The sequence below is a fragment of the Plectropomus leopardus genome, chromosome 13 (assembly GCF_008729295.1).
Source record: "Plectropomus leopardus isolate mb chromosome 13, YSFRI_Pleo_2.0, whole genome shotgun sequence".
NCBI classification, from domain to species: domain Eukaryota; kingdom Metazoa; phylum Chordata; class Actinopteri; order Perciformes; family Serranidae; genus Plectropomus; species Plectropomus leopardus.
In genome coordinates this window covers 13,645,002-13,658,243 of record NC_056475.1, presented here as the reverse complement: position 1 = coordinate 13,658,243, position 13,242 = coordinate 13,645,002, and the positions used below count along the sequence as shown (strand labels likewise).

The 13,242-nt window shown below is 37.0% G+C and overlaps 2 protein-coding genes across 4 annotated transcripts in view; both read left to right on the top strand.

The window, feature by feature from the left end:
- Positions 1-1,197: 1,197 nt before the first annotated feature.
- On the top strand, positions 1,198-5,257 carry LOC121952906. 3 transcript variants are annotated; one of them, XM_042499781.1, is made up of 8 exons: positions 1,198-1,473; positions 2,419-2,522; positions 2,654-3,020; positions 3,149-3,274; positions 3,972-4,011; positions 4,147-4,205; positions 4,309-4,340; positions 4,452-5,257. In XM_042499781.1, exons 1-8 carry the CDS (start codon positions 1,383-1,385, stop codon positions 4,833-4,835), a joined length of 1,203 nt encoding a protein of 400 aa, XP_042355715.1. In that variant the 5' UTR covers positions 1,198-1,382; the 3' UTR covers positions 4,836-5,257. The 3 variants fall into 3 exon arrangements, with proteins under 3 accessions (XP_042355715.1, XP_042355716.1, XP_042355714.1); XM_042499782.1 differs by having other exon boundaries at positions 3,146-3,274; positions 4,150-4,205; XM_042499780.1 differs by having other exon boundaries at positions 3,146-3,274.
- A 937-nt stretch (positions 5,258-6,194) lies between these two features.
- The window catches only part of fnip1 (folliculin interacting protein 1), a 45,538-nt gene continuing 38,490 nt past the window's right edge, over positions 6,195-13,242 (top strand). Inside the window, exon 1 of the mRNA XM_042500002.1 lies at positions 6,195-6,374. Coding sequence (XP_042355936.1) covers positions 6,283-6,374 — 92 coding nt within the window. The 5' untranslated portion in view covers positions 6,195-6,282. The remainder of the gene's footprint in view (positions 6,375-13,242) is intronic.

Here is a 13,242-nt window from a genome sequence, read left to right as displayed (position 1 = left end):
TAATATTTTCAATTTTTTTTTCTTTTTGTGGATTTTTTTACTCTTAACTGTCAAAGATTTAAGGAACCATTTGAGAGGTTTACAGAGAGAGATGGCGGAACTTCATACAATCAGCAGCTTCTATAATGGCCTTCCAAAACAATGAAGAACAACTAGTGTATGTATTGTATTTTATTAAATGTTTTTATGTAAAATCTTATTCGGAAAAGTAACTTAAGCTGTCAACTATATGATAGTTTAGTAAAAAGTCGCGTATTGCCCTCTAAATGTTCATGGAGGAGTAGTAGGCTAGAAAGTAGCATAAAATGCATGAACTGATTAATGAACTTGCCTGACACTTTGGGTCCCCGCTGTGCTCAAGGACCACTGGCCTTCACCTGCAAAATGTCATAAAATTTTCAACCAGGAAGGAGACTAAAAATAACCATTAATAGATGTGAAAGGAATGCAAAGCAACAGCATAGAGAGATTACTACAAAAACAGGCAAATCAAATACAAAGAGACAGAAAATTACCAAAAAAAACAGATGTAAAATTACCTTAAAAAGACACAAAATTACCTCAAACAGCTACAAAGATACACAAAACAACCACAAAAAGACTAGAAATAACTACCACGAGACACAAAATGACAAAAAACAAACATACAAATTACTTCAGAGAGACACAAAGCAACCACAAGGACACAAAATGACTAGGAAGAGACACAAAACTACTAGAAATCATAGAAAATTGCTTCAAAGAGATACAAAACAAGCACAAGAAAGGAGAAAATGACCAGACAGTAACATTAAACCACAGAAAGATAAACAACAACTATAAGGAGAAGTGGTGGGACAGTGTCTCACTATCTGCCCATGATGAAGTCAGAATAGGGCCTACTCAAATAAAGTAGCTGCAGGTAACTAAAAACTGTGCTTAAATACAGTTGGTCTACTTGAGTAAATGTAGGCAGCATAGCCTACTTTCCACCACAGCATATCACAAAGCTAATATATCTTGTATTAATACAACCTAGGCGATTTCAAGTTCTGATATTAAGTCTACTGTTATCATTAAACAATTTATGCGTGTTTGTATATTATTATTATTATTATTATCATTATTATTATTTTTTGTTTATTTTATTATTATTTTTTTTTAACAAGCATTAAAACGTCATCATCAGCTGATTGACTGCAGGTGCGCTCCGGTTGCTAAGCAGCACACACAGAGAACAGAGAGAAAAGTTTCCGTGTTTGTAGCATCAAGCGTGGCTTTCTCAGTCTTCACGAAATAACATTTAGGTAAATGCGTCAGCAACTGTTCCTCTAACTTTAAAATAGGACTGATTTATACTAACAGGTCATCAACAGCAATTTGGACTTCAGTTTCATCCGTTAATGGGTCCTCGCAAGTATCGTGTCAGTCGTGACACTGGATTACTAAACAAAGAAGATACACCTGTGAAACCAGCACTGAGCAGACGAGGCAGTAAGAAAACACACACACACACACACACACACACACACACTCTCTCTCTCTCACACACACACACACACACACATTTTTCTTTTGACACAGGCTAATTTACCTACGTTGTAAAAATAAAGGCCTAAATTAAGTTAAGGTAAGTTAGTAGCCTGCTTCGGAGCTCATGTCATGTTGCGTAGTTGCACTTTAAAATACAGGTAGTTTTATTTAATCATACCTGAATTATTAATATATCAACGTAACATTTCATTGCTTCATTCATATTATCATTTTAGTGTTATTTTAGCCTACTCAAATCTGTCTAGCCTGTATTATATCAGTGCATTGGGAGTAATGTGCCCCTCCTGTTGAAAGCAGGTAGGTCCACATTCCTTCCTGAAAAACTTTCAGAGAAAGGTTGATATTGTTTTGTATTTTTCATTACTTATTGTTTCGATTTTGTTTTTAATTTTTGTTTTCAGTTAGGTTTAGTTTCCTGAGTGAATTTATTTGTTTCAGTTTAGTTATTAGTTTTCAAAAATGTTTAGTTTTGGTATAATTTTATTTATTGATTGATTGATTTATAATATTATTTATAGTATTAATAGTATTTATCAGCGGCAAGATTTAAGAATTTCTTGAGGCTATAAATATTATAATACAAATGTAGACTTCCCAGTTTGAATAAAAAATATGCACCAGTGCCTCTTCATGCTTGTTCTATTGACAAATTGAACAAATTTGACAAATTTGACCAAACAGACAAATACTAAAACTAAAGATATTTCCTGTAGTCTATATATCTTTTTATTTTATTTTACATAGTTTTTTAAGTACACAATATAATTTCAGTTTGTTCTCATTTTTTTCCCCCCAGTGTTCTTGTTCTTGTTTTTATGTCAGTTAACTAAAACGTTTTTTTACACATAGTTTTAATTATAGTTCACTTTAATAACCTTGTCTCAGAGTACAGGAGACTTCTGCCCACCAAGCATTATGAAGCATTTTCAGAGGAACCCGAGGTTGACGAGACGAATGTGCTTTCTGTCAAACCAACAAACATAGTGTTGGTGAGTATTCTGATTACTAGAGAGATATTTCGATGCAGAATAAAATGTGATATATGTTCTCTTTATGATAATATTACTGGTTACTTTTTTCTCCCTCATTATTTTTTCATGCATTTCCTTTACACACACAGAAAAGCATTAAGCCTGCCCACTTCAAATCTGTGTCACACTTGAGCAACCCTGCATCTTCTGAAAACAAAAGCAAAGCTGTCTTGTCTGCCATGCAAGCTGATAAAAAATCTGGCCACCAATTGTCACCACCAAGTCACCCAACCACTCAGATGACTCCCAAGCCAGAGGCTTTTAAAGGTGGTAAAATGCCAGATAAAGGACAAGAGCAAAACTTGACTTTGACTCTGGAGAGCATCTCGTCGTCAAGCATGGAGTCAGACACAACTTTCAGCTTGGGTGGTGATGGTGATGAGGAAGACTGTGACTTTGTCTCTACAACCTCCAGCAGTCTTCCCTCCCCAGAGATCTACAGAAGAGAGAGTAGTGGTATGTGTGCATTTTTGTTAAAACATAATTAGAATATAAAGTTATTCTATTTTATTCTAGTTTTTAATCTCCTCTCTTCTACTCTCCTCTGTTCTCCTCTCCTCTATTTCCTCTCCTCTCCTCAGCAGAAACTTTCTCCAGGAAGGAGGAGCTGCTGGACCTCCATGTTCACATAAAAAATTCCACCTTACTGGATGTGAGCCATGCTCAGACCATCGACATGCACAACCCCCCCAACCTCTCTAACATCATAAGTAAATCTCACATACCTTTTTGTTATTTAATTAAATCAAATATCAAAGTATTTTCAACCAAATGCCTCAATGTTGATATTGCAGGGTTGGCTATTGATGCTTTCACAAAATAGTTTCACAATGAGGTATTATAAATAATCTTATTAATGTGGATATAATGACCAAGTGGGTAAGTGCAAACAAAAGAACAGCTAGAGAACAGTCTGGTAAGTTCAGAAAATTACATCTCTTTACTATAATGCAGCCTGTAAAACTATGAAAAAACCAACACTTATGATATTACAATATCCAATATCTAAAACAATATCTAGTCTCATATCATGATATCAGTATAATATTAATTTATTGCCATACAGTCAATAATTATATGAAGTTAAAATTATTTCAATAATTTTATTTTTGCACAATATAAGACAAATGTTAGCAGCTGCTCAGTTGTAGTTTCAGATTGATTCTGAGGAAAACAGAGTAATAAATAATCTTTTTAAAAAATGAAAAGTGTACAGTGTTAGTTTCATGATGCTTGGTCCTTTCACAGTAATAAATAAGTCATATTTACAAAAAAATGCATTTTGCAGGGACAAATTGTTATTCTATCAAAATAATTACAGACAATATTTTTGTCTGATTTTATTAGTGTTCAGTCCTCCTTAAACAGTCTGCAAGTGTCTGATAATAACTAAACCTCTGTCTGCAGATACCTCTACAATTCCTCCAGAAAAGAACTGTGACATCAAGTAAGTTTGTAAATTGAATTTGTTTTCTTAAAAAAAAAAATCTGAACATGTGCCACTTATACAGAAAAATTTATGACCTAAACCATTTCAATCACTGTATATTGAAACTGCTTTAATAACTGCGTTTTCTCTTAGAAGAACAAACAGAGGAGCCGAAGCTGGGACCAAAATACATACAGACTCATCCAAATCAGGTAAAGACTCATTGACTGAGATTTGTATCTTAATCAAACTGTATTGTCATGATGCATGTAATAAAAATCTAATATAATTTGTTTTTCAATCCTCAATTTGTAGAGGAGGTCTTTAAGTGGAAGACCCCATCAAAAGTAAGAATGATATCTATCACATCTAAAATATGATGTACACTATTTCATTTCTGTTTGAATCAAAAGTAAGACCGATTACAGTCATGGCCAAATAAAATTTTGCTCTCTCAGCTCACCAACAGAAGGCCCATTTTGTTCAAAAAGAAGGTATGGTTCAAAAGCCCCATCGCTGCTCAGACCTCTGAGGCAAAACACACCCCAGCCACCAAATTTACCATTCACAACACTAGTGAGCCTGTCCACATGCCCAGCCTGACTGAGCAGACAAATCCTACTGCAGACACATCCAGAAAAACTGAGATCAATTCTAAAGAAGAACTGCGGCTGGTGGTGACGCTTAGGAGGCCTGTAAAAAGTAGTCCGGAGAAACCCAAGTTCTTTGACTTTATCGACGACAGTGACAGGGAAGCATTCTTTAAGAGGATGAGAGAAAGATGTGTCGAACTTAGAAATGTTCCTTTGTTTCCTCTCACAGCTCCTGAGAATACAGATTAGCCCATAAATGCAAAGATTAGGACCCCCCCCCCAAAAAAAAATCTAGATCAGAGAGGTCTGTATGTAAAATATGCTGTAAAAGAGGAGTGTGTGTGTGTGTAGCTTACTTTAAGACAAGATGTCAAGACTCTGAAGTGTATAAGGCTTTCTAAATGTCGAATATGAAATGTGATGCACAGTATAATCAGAATTTGAACATGATACTTAAAGAGAATGATTCTACAACCTGACAGTTATATGTGTGTGTCAGCACACCATCTATATCAACTTTCACTGCATCTCAACCTGGCTCTTATTTTCATTACACAGCCTACTGTGCTAAACAGTGGCTTATGTACATCTGGTTATGAAAATGCTCTTTTCAATGTACTGTGTTTACATACTGTACAGACTGAAACCAGACCCTGATTTCTGTTTTAGAATCTGCATATAAATAATAATAATAATAATACATACATACATACATACATACATACATACATACATACGTTTTATTTATTACCTAAAGACACTTTACATGAGTCATAAAACATCATAAAATACAGTAAACTAAAATACACACTTATACTACACAACATTTAAATACATGCAAAATTATTCACACATGAAAAGCACTTAAAAAAGTGGGTCTTTAAAAGTATTTTGAACTGAGAGGGGTCGGTGCAGTCTAGACGTTATCACACAAGTGTCTGATGCAAAATGACCACTAGATGTCAGAAATGTATTTTCTTAAATAGCCATCTTTTTCTTTTTTCCTGACAATGCTTGTTTTTCTATTTTGTGTGTGAAGATGTTGGTTGGTTTGTTTTTTGATTTTATGTTTGTTTGTTTTTTTTTATTTAGCCTACTCTTAAGCGACATGCCATTGTGTTTAATGTAAACTGAATGTTCAAATTTAAGTTTACTTTACTTTGTAGTTTTCTATATTTGTGAGCATCGTTCTTTTTGCACTTGTAAACAGAAAAAAAGTTTTTTAAAAAATAAAATAAATGTATGTACAATAAATAGTCGACATAGCCTGAATAAATCATTATTTTTGGATATATTTCTGTGTTTCTTTGCACAATTCTGGCTTTTGTACTTAATTATTGTATTACCTGGGGCTCTCAATGATCTTCTTATATGTATTTTCAACATCTCCGCAGTTGCACTTGTATGATTCCTGTGAATAAATTTCATGCTGTCACGATTCCCGACAAAACATCAACACAGCGAATCCGCTGACCACGTGGTACCGGGCCAAAAATACCAGCCAATGAGGTAATTTGTAGTAGCAGCAGCGTCTGGTCAGCCAATCAGAAAAATGTAGTGGGTTACCAAGCAGCTCCCGTGACTAATGCCTGTCATATGACTGTGACACCCATGGAGACAGTTACAAGGAACAAGCTTTGCTCTTGGATTTGAAAAGAAAAAGAGACCTTCTGTACCGAATTTATTTTGGTACAAAATGCCTCCGACTCTCTTCCAGAAACTTTTCAACAAGAGAAATGCGTTTTCGTCGCCGCCCCCGAGATGTAGCAAAGAGGACCCAGCATTCAGGTAAGCTATTTTGTTTGTGTGTTGTTTCTGGTTTGTGTGTAAGGTTGTACATTAATGTAATTTCTGACTTTCGCCATGGCATCTGGAAGCATGACATAGTTTTTGGTATGGTGAATATTTTGAACTGTGCACGTTGCAAATTAGCGTGCATTAGTTGTGGTTATTTTAAATGGATGGAGCAAAGTATGGTCTACGGTTGTGCCTGTTGGTGAGGTTAGCTAACGTGCTAATGCTAGCCACCAGACGTTAGCGGGGCACGCGCTGCCTCTTGTTGGGACTTGCCTCATTAGCTAGCACTTTATCTGAGTTTACACAAGTATTGCAGCCCATATGTTGGTGTTAATAAAGTGTAAATAAGTTCACCATAAAAGCGGTTTCTCTTTTTGAAGCGTGGCATAACCAGCTAATCGGTATTGTCGTTAAGAAGTTGCTGAAGCAGTGTCCTCCTTTCCCCTTTGTCTCCCCCGTGTCCCCCTTTGTTGCAGTTTAGCATGCGTGTTTGTAAGAAAACAACGAGGCAGCAGAGACAGTTCAGTAGGTCTCTTTCGTCGCTCATCGTGAGCTATACCTCGGATAACTTGGGGGCAAAGAACAGCTGGTTTCTCTCAGTCCTGCGGCGGTACTGTACTCTTGGCCGTCAGGCAGCAGCAGAGGAGGACACAGTGTGCTCTGTGTTGGAGCACATGTGATCATCTCAGTCGGTCACTGATGACAGACAGATCCACTGCAAACCGGGCTGCGGTCTCCATAGTAATACTAGAGACTGCGGGGATGCATAGTGTTTACAATTCACGGCAATCGCTTATGTTTAAAGCAGCCTATGTAATGGGAATATATGGCTAGTTTACACCAGTGATGCCCAACATAAACTAAAGATATATACCAATTTTGCATTGAACACTGCACTGGTGTAAATCGGCATACCTATTTATTTCTACTCAAGTGATGCTTATTCAATTCAGTTTGTATTATTTGTCGCGAGGGCAAATTGTGTTGCAGCATGTGTTAAAAAAACATAGGAAAATCACATTTAAGCACAAACAATATGACACAGAAACATACAATATCAGACATTATCTGATCACACAGCGACTTGCACCTATGCATATTCAAGCTCTACAGGAGCAGATTAAGGTGCCCACCATAACTCTATAGGGCCTGTAATAATTCCGTGAGCATGAAATATGACAGTATTTCCTAATAACAGCCGTTTCCAACATAGTATACATCACCATCAACAGGTCATGACATTCACAGTTATGCAGCTTCAGGATCTTGCATTTAATTTGAACGAGATAGTAAATACTGATTTTAGTACTTAACACTGCAGTAGTCACAGGTATTGTACATCCATTAAAGAAAATGAACAGCAGCTGCCTCAATTTCAAATGCAAAAGACAAAAATTTAAAGCAGCTGTGCTCTTTGCAGTTTTTGTCCCTAACACTCTCATGTCATGCCTGCTTGAAAAAAAGCATTATTATTCTTGCATCAGGCATTTTTTCCTCTGGATTGCAGTGACATATTTTCATGCAGCCACTGTCCAATACTGAAATACTTACCTTGATATTGTGCATCAGTAGCAGAGGGTGCTGCTGATATTAAAATTAAGTAAATGTAATGGTATAATAATAGAATGCAGGTGCGTGTTGGTAAAGTATCACATGTCATGTCACAAAAAGCACTATAAGCTTCATTGCTATGGAGATATCCTAAGGCTAAATTCAGTCTGACTGAGCAAGACATCATTGAACTGGCTAGTATGATACTCTATACTCCCTGAGTTGATGTGCAGTTTCCCTGTGTATGTTCCTACACACATTCTGGGTCAGGGTCAGGTCTGCCACCAAGGGGAAAGTGCTCTTTTTATTTTTAAATACACTTGCATTGGAAAATGTTGCCCTAGGCCTGTCATCTATGGTGGATATATTTACCAAAGGACCTGAAATCTCACCTCCTTGTGGTGCTACTTGCACTTTGGCCCATGTTTGTTTCAGTGCACGTCCCATGGTCATAAAAGTGCCTTGTGCCCAGTGTGTGTGTGTGTGTGTGTGTGTGTGTGTGTGTGTGTGTGTGTGGTGGGTTTACTGGCTTCAATCCTAAGGCAAAGAGGCAGGCAGCAGGCATTTCTGTTAACTCAGTGGTGAGCTGTGTTCTTCATACCTCTGGCGTGAGCTTCCCATTCATCAGGCAGGAATTGCTCTGGAGAGGAGAGAACTGTGAGTGGAAGAAGGCAAGGAAAAGGAGGGATGGACGAAGAGGCCACTTGGGTGGTAGTAGGACTGGGGTAAAAGTCAAAATGACACTGATAAGGGTGTGCATGCGAAGGGATTGACAGAAAATTGGGAATTGAGAGGGTTTGTTTTAACCCTTTAACAGGCATTGTAACTGCGCGGTTGACATTTTTTTTGCGATCAAAAACAAAAAATGAAGAGAAACCGATTTTTTGATATTTTTCCATATTCCCCTCATTGATTAGAGTATGTGATGATTATCATATCCACTGACTGACAATTTTGTAAAAAGACATTGATTTGTGAAAGCTGAGAAAAAAACTAAAGTTGAATACCAGAAGGTCGCTCCTCTTCTCCTGAATTAAAGTGACACTGAAAGTTGAAGTCAGAAAAAATTTTATCCTATTTCATGCTCTACACCCCCAAATGATTCGATTTTCGTTGAATAGCACAAACGTGACAGTGCGGTTTGTCCTTATTTTAGCAGGTAAAATGTTTGTGACTGCTTGGTAGAGTTGCCCAATTATGTATGGGTTTTTTTCTTAATAAATTGAATAAAATGCTAGTGAGAGTTTTTTATGGTCAGAATCTTAGGTAAAGATTGATGACTGTTAGAGAAGAGTAAAGAATGAGATACGACTGGAGATGACTTACAGAGGTGGACTGTGGTGATGATGACGTTCACAATAAGTTGATGTTAAGCTAATGCTTAATGTTTTAGAAACTGCAGGTGCCCTATCTGTCTTGTATTTGTTTGCACTCAGGAATGCTTATGTACGAGAGCAGATATTATTAATTGAGCTGGCTGGGTATAGTGTTGCAATTCATTTCAACTAAGACTTTGAAGACACTCACTTGAACACCTTTGGCAGGCTGCCCCAGAATAATGCTGTTTCCACTGAAAATTATATAAAAGTAGTGCTCCCTTATGCATTATTAGTGATGTTTCGCCCCAACAACTGTCTAAAACAGCCAAATACCCAATAGTTTACAGTGTGAATCTTTAGTTTAACTAAATCGGCCCTTTACTAGAATCTCAGGCTATATTTAATTTTGTAGAGTTCGACCAGTGTATCAGAGGCACCAGCAGTATGAGCTTACTGCTCGCTTTTCACTGATGGATTAGATAGTGTACTCAGGATGATGAACATGATAAATTAAAAAAAACAAAATCAGAAAAACTAAACTCATTTCTACTGCAGACTTTGTAATACTTAGGGCAAATAGGGGTTTGCCCTATCATATGTTAATTATAATACCAATATATTTTTAATATGATAAGAACAATTCATATTGTGATAACAGCAATATTTGACTTGTTGGCATAGTGGGTCTGTGTGTGTGTGTGTAGGTGTGTGCGGCTGGGTCTGATGGTCAGCACTGATACACACTATATACAGTGTACATATACTTTTGTAGAGTAAAGGGTACATGTATTTGGCAGATGTTTAGATGTGTTATTTGTGGTTGATCATTTTTTGTTATGCTATTGGTTTTTTATACAGAATCCAAATCTCACTCAGAGTAACTGTTTGCTGTTTGCAAAGTTAAGAAATGAGAGATCATTTTTGTATAGTTTTTACAGAATATTTAAAGTCAAATGCTACGTTTATATTGTCATAGAAAACTATAACAGTTATTTTATGTTCTTAAAATTAATTAAATTGTATTTTTTCCATATTTTGTCATACCCTCAATCATTTTGTTTTTGAAAAAATGCTCTGAAATATTGTGATATTTTTTAGGGCCATATCGCCAACCCCTACTTTGCAGTTCTTGACCTGCAAGAGTTGCATATTACATTTGAGTACAATTGGTTTTACTTTTAGTGTATTTTCATATCTGAAATTGATCGAGTTTTCTTTTTTTTCAACTCAGTAAGTGTTGTGCATTATTAAACTGTCATAGGTCTTACTATATTCTACACCAGCAAAAGCCTTGCAGTTGATAAATAATAATGGCCAAAAAAAAGTTTGGCGACCTTTTTGCCCTGCATAATGCATCACCCAAAACTCTGTCCCAGCAGAGCACTGTGCGCTCCAAAATACCACAGAGGGCAACAGGTTGGCTGACCCTCGGAGGAAAGCCTAAAAAGCCTCTCCGGTTTCCCTGGCTGCAGCAGCACCTGACCAGGGACAGCATACTGTACATTACACTGAGAGCTCCTGGCTCATCCTGTAGCCAGTCAGAGGCTTGACCGTCAGCCAATAGTTTTGTCCTCCCCACCCACGGCAGGACTGCTTTTCCTGGCTGCCCCCTGTCACCGCTGCCTGCTGAGGAAACTTCCCTCTTGACCTGGGCCATACAACTCAATATAGCTGTGTTTGTGCTGAGATACAAGGGAGTGTGTCAGTGAGAGAGAGAGAGAGAGAGAGGATGGGATGGGTGTGGGCAGACCTTTTTGTTTTTACACACCATTTTATAAGACCTAAAACCAAAATCAGATGTGTTAAAAAATGGGTAAATTGATGTCTAAAGGCAGACATATTTATTCTGTGATTCTCTACAAAGGAGGTAGTCATTGACTTTTAATGAATATTTCAACCATAGTGGTGTTAGGAGGTTTGGAAAAACATTTGACATTCGACCACAGTCTATCTTAATGACAAACTGTAAAAACTAAGCATTTTTTATAAGGCAGTTCATAGATTTTATCTGAGTCAGTTTCTAGGTGTGCATTGCATATTTGAAGTTGGTATGAAATGTGTATTGGTGAAAGCTAAAACCTTGTGGCAAATTTGTGATACACCGGCACATCTCTCAGTGGAACATAGCTCAGAATCTTCCATCCTCTGTGAAAATGCATGACGTTGTATTTTGCTGGAAAAAAAATTATTTATAGTGATCTTTCCTTGAAGGTTTACAAGAAAAGTAGTGTTTCAGGTTCCTGATTGGCGGCTTTCCTTCCTCCTCTGCGTGCTTTCATAACTCAGGTTGTCATGTGAGGCTTTCATCAATCTCGGGCTGTCATGTTTGTGGGACGATCACATGGCTGCGTTCTCGGTCACTGGCATAAAGACTTGGATAAGTAGAGATAGGCGTGTGTATATCTGCTTGCCTCACACTCACTACTTTTATGACTTGTGCATATTTAAAGCATGTTAATGTCATGGATTCACGTATAAACTGTATATTATAGCTTTGCATTCCAAGGCTGCCCTCTTCTCTGTGCGTGTTTGTGTGTGTGCAAATGCTACAAGCCTGCCAGGGTTCTGTAAAGACAGCGGCTGTCATCAGGTTCCTGTCAAGGCTATTTTAAGTGGCCACACTCGGGCTTCTTAGAACTGCAGGGTCATGGTAAAGATATAATTTTACATAAAAGCTGCACACACATCACACATGATCAGAAGCATGCTGGTAAGTGATTGTACGTCAGCTTAACATCTAGTTAGGCCTGCATGTCCTTTTACTTTGTGAGGACATCAGTTCAAGCACTGCATGTTACACTGCAGGATATTGTGCTCCTGTCAGTTTATAGTTGGTTGCTGTTGATTATTGTTATGCTGTTAGGCCTTTCAAGATTATAATAAATTGGAATATGGCCCTATCAACACATGATAAATTGTAAAAATTGAGAAGTTGACAAGCAAATCATGTTAAGCCCGTATTTTGTTTTGATGACATTAAGCAGCTTTGACAAATCCTAGTATCACAGTAATCACCACGAGTTTGTTGGTGATCAGTTTCCAGTTGCACAGCTAATGCTGATACCTGAACCTGATACTAAGGGCAAGATGACTTCACAAACAGCAAAGATAAAGTGCAACACATACAATGGACTGCAGACTGTGTTGCTCTACAAATTATGTTGACATCCAGCCATGTGCACTCTACGTACATTTAGCATCCAGTGGAGATTTGTGCTCTCTCTTTTGAACAGTCTTGAATTTATAATGTTCTCATGTTTGATACCTGTCGATCCTGTATTACTGATATTCACACAAATAGATGGAGGCATGGTGCACCATTTTATTTTTCAGTTTTAACTTATGTATTTTTATTCAGAGTAATTCTGGAGAAATTACTGCACTGTATACCTTATTTAGCTATTGTAAACCAGCATTGATTTTCTTTTTTTTATCATGCCAATTTGTTGATTGGGTTAATGATGAAATTGAGCAATTTATTGAATTTTAAGAAAGCAATTTGAGCTGTTCATCAATGTAGAAATCTTTATGTGAACCTTAAGTAAAAAACTGGGGCCAATTTGAGAAAAGATGAGCCTAAGGGATATGTTTCTTTTGAGCATTTAAGGTTCATTTGAGTTTATCTTCAGGACTATTTTTCACTGAAAGGGATGCGTTCTAGAGCATTGTTTCTGTTTACCTAGTTCAGTAATTTACTGGAAACACCAGTGATGATTTACTCCTAATCTGTATCCTAGCCTTTTACCCCAATATCAGTCCATTTGTTTTCATTACAATGACAAAAAACATGCCATCACAGTATATAAAGGTGCTTGAGATGACAACTTCCACTGTAAAGTTATATGGCATGCTCATTCACTTTTTTTTTTTTTTTTTTTTTTTACCATAGAGGTGAATTTATGATTAAAAACATGTACATGCAACCCTGTTTAGTAAATCACAACACCTTTATTGGCACAGGGCAGACAAAGTGACGTAGCACTGAACGT

Bases quoted from the DNA above. Each gene is read 5' to 3' on its own strand.
- LOC121952906 (XM_042499780.1), top strand. From the start codon at position 1,383: ATGGGTCCTCGCAAGTATCGTGTCAGTCGTGACACTGGATTACTAAAC. The intron at 1,474-2,418 runs GTAAGAAAACAC...ACCTTGTCTCAG, and splicing joins AGCACTGAGCAGACGAGGCA to AGTACAGGAGACTTCTGCCC. The intron at 3,021-3,145 runs GTATGTGTGCAT...TCCTCTCCTCAG, and splicing joins CTACAGAAGAGAGAGTAGTG to CAGAAACTTTCTCCAGGAAG.